The following is a 3,299-nucleotide window of genomic DNA, read 5'->3' as shown; positions in this document are numbered from 1 at the left end:
TAATGACAAAATTTTCATTTTGGGGTGGAGTATCCCTTTAACATTTAAAACCTGTAAACAAGGCAGTATCACTCTCAGAAAAAGAAGGTACTAAAGTTGTCAAAAGACACGTTTGTACCTAGCCCTAAAGGGTACACACTGGTACCTTACAGGTACATATTAGTAACTAAATGGTACAAATAGTACAGCTTTTGTACTTTTTTTTCCTGAGTGTTAAAGGTGGGATCAATTCTAGGGACCCATGGGTCCAAGAGAACACACAATTTCTACATTTTATTTTTAAAAATAAGAGGTGCCCAAAACAATTGTTCAATTAAGCAGCCTAGAGTCCTAACTGTAAATCATCCAACTCCATCCCAGTCATTTTAATACAAAATATAAAGTAAAGAAAGAGAAACAAGTCAGAATGTTTAGTTAAGAATTTATTATACAAATAATGAAAATAATATTGTGAAAAATGCATAACTGGTGTTATAACATTGTGACAAATAAATAGGTGGCCAATGAGTGTTAAAACACATATCACAATATTAAACTGGCATAGAGACAAGGCATTATGTTTAGGCAGTTTTCAGGCAATATAACTTCTGTCTCCAGTCATAGTCCTTGTGCACCAACAAATACACCTATAAGGTGCAGTAGTTCGTGATAAAGTCCATTTTTAAAATGCATAGAGTTCACGAGACACATTTTCGCGCGTCTTCATGTTGTGATGCACCAGGGGCTCCGCCGCGGGATTCCTTCACACTGAGCGCCTCCACAGCTCCAGATAGGTCCTACTGTGCGTCCCGAGCTTCATGTCTTGTATCAAAGGGCTCGTGTCAATTACGAGGCTTTCCTTCATCTCGGTGTGGTTCCTTCTCGACCACTCTGGACATGTCCGTTATCGCCAGGTTGTAAATGTCACTGGCAGTCTGAAATGAACGACCACGCAGCCGCGGGTCATCGCGTGAAAAACGCTCAACGCGGCTTCAGAAAGTGTCGCACCATCCCGGCGATCCGCAGGAACTTGTCTTTCTTCCTTTGCTTGAGGGCCATAAGAGCTTTGGCCGTCTCTTCGGGGTCGTGCGCGAAGGAGAAGATGCTTCTCACTCTCTCCTCGGCTTTCATGTCCCCAGTTTTCTGAAAGAGTCTCATGAGCGCGTCCTGGTTGACGTTCTCGAAGATGTTCGCCACCGCCCGCTTGCGGTTCGCTGTGTCAAACTTGTTGCCGTGGATCGAAGGGCAGACCCGGCGAGATTCTGAGTACGTGTCGGTCGACATATTGCGGCTTTTGTGTTGTTTAGCAGCGTTGGAGTCGCCAACTCGATCGAGCTGAGCCGCTTTGGTTGCTGTGAGACGAGTGAGGAGTTTTACAGCGACGGCTAGCTCTTTATAGACCAGCAGCGCAGGTCTCGCTTACGGAGATGACAACATCCGCGCTGCCGCCCTAGGGGAACGCCTTCCCGTTTGCAGCCAACATGCCTCTAGCTTTGGAGATGCCAGTAATTACGGATAAGAGCGCTGACAGCATGAGTGCGCAAGGTTGATCACATAGAGAGTGCATTTGCAACCCATGGACTTTTTTTCTACTGATCTTAACTATAATAATTGTATTTATTCAGCAAGGACACCTTCATAAATGTCATAAATCTTACAGACCCAGTTATTTGATTGGCCATGATACATAGTGTTCTCCGCAAACAATTCAAATTACTGTACTGTACCGTGACAAAAACTCACTTGACTGCAGTCATAGCATTCTGAAATATTATATCGTCATCACAATGGTGTTCTAATTTGGTGTCATTAACTGTATTAACCTGTATAACCAATTCTTTACTAACTATGCCATGGCTGATGTAATAATTGTTTGTATGTTTAAAGACTGGTGCAAGTCTTTGAAACAAACATCAATAGCTATTAATACATTGTCTATGGTGTAGTTATACAACCTTTAAGCCTGTAAATGGACAGTAGAACCCAACCTGTCTTTTTAAATAAAGTAGCGCCCTTCAAAACCGCTTTAATTGATATGATTGCAAGATAAGTTTAAACTAACTGGGAACTTAAAAAATGAAAAGGCATTCCAGTGAAAACTATAGTTGGCTACAAATAGCAACATTCTACTTTTTTTGAGAATTGCTAAATTGCTGGAGGCATTTCAGATAACACAGCTAGGAACTCATTTTGCATGCTGTGAGCAACTCCCTATAAACAAAACTCAACACACAGACATCCTTGTGTTTATTCTCTGTCTGGTTTGTTTTAGAGCAATTCCCTTTGAACCTTCATTGCAGTCTTGGTGGAAAACAAGCAAGTCAGACAAAGGAATTTCCAAAATACTAGGTTCTGCAGTGACATTTTATTTGGCCTCCAGAGACTGCCCAAAAATGTGCCATTGTTGCAATAATCTTGTGGAATGCCCGTTAGTTGGCATCTATTGTGAGTCTGTTGCGAAACAGGATACCCTTCTTTCTCAGGTTGGCATAAGTTATGAATGGAGTCAAGGAGGATGGGAAATATGCAGAAAGTGACGCCAGGAACATGTCATAAATATATAAGCAGAGACTTCTCTGGAGTCTTGCACACAGGGCACAATATGACCTTTTGACACGGTAAGGGAAGCATTGGATTGAGAGCCTGGTCCTGCCCTCTCAAACACAATCTGAGTGTACTTTATCAATCCTAACAATGGGAAAACTAAATTTAACTTGGGTCAAAGGTCTTCATTGCAGTCTTGGTGGAAAACAAGCAAGTCAGACAAAGGAATTTCCAAAATACTAGGTTCTGCAGTGACATTTTATTTGGCCTCCAGAGACTGCCCAAAAATGTGCCATTGTTGCAATAATCTTGTGGAATGCCCGTTAGTTGGCATCTATTGTGAGTCTGTTGCGAAACAGGATACCCTTCTTTCTCAGGTTGGCATAAGTTATGAATGGAGTCAAGGAGGATGGGAAATATGCAGAAAGTGACGCCAGGAACATGTCATAAATATATAAGCAGAGACTTCTCTGGAGTCTTGCACACAGAGCACAATATGACCTTTTGACACGGTAAGGGAAGCATTGGATTGAGAGCCTGGTCCTGCCCTCCAATCCTAACAATGGGAAAACTAAATTTAACTTGGGTCAAAGGTCACGTCAGCTGGTCTGCCTGATGGTTAAGTAGTTCCATCCCCTGCACACGCCTGGAGCCAGTAGCTGATCCAGTAGCTATACCCACCTAACACTGAAGACCCGTACTGACACAGACATTACTGTACTTCTTGTGCGCCACATACAGTCTGAATAAGCTCTTTTGCACTACAATAATTATAT

The 3,299-nt window shown here is 42.3% G+C and overlaps 1 protein-coding gene across 1 annotated transcript; it reads right to left on the bottom strand.

Moving 5' to 3' along the window:
- Positions 1-420: 420 nt before the first annotated feature.
- Positions 421-1,394, bottom strand: LOC107656486 (protein C8orf4 homolog). The gene has a single exon (XM_016444367.1). It carries the CDS (start codon positions 1,261-1,263, stop codon positions 961-963), a length of 303 nt encoding a protein of 100 aa, XP_016299853.1. The 5' UTR covers positions 1,264-1,394; the 3' UTR covers positions 421-960.
- Positions 1,395-3,299: the final 1,905 nt, after the last annotated feature.

Source organism: Sinocyclocheilus anshuiensis, unplaced genomic scaffold, assembly GCF_001515605.1.
Source record: "Sinocyclocheilus anshuiensis isolate Anshui unplaced genomic scaffold, SAMN03320099.WGS_v1.1 scaffold1931, whole genome shotgun sequence".
Classification (NCBI taxonomy): Eukaryota; Metazoa; Chordata; class Actinopteri; order Cypriniformes; family Cyprinidae; genus Sinocyclocheilus; species Sinocyclocheilus anshuiensis.
Note: the sequence above shows the minus strand (reverse complement) of the source record. Positions and strands in the feature narration are given on the sequence as shown.

Coding starts and splice junctions, on each gene's coding strand:
- LOC107656486 (XM_016444367.1), bottom strand. CDS start 1,263: ATGTCGACCGACACGTACTCAGAATCTCGCCGGGTCTGCCCTTCGATC.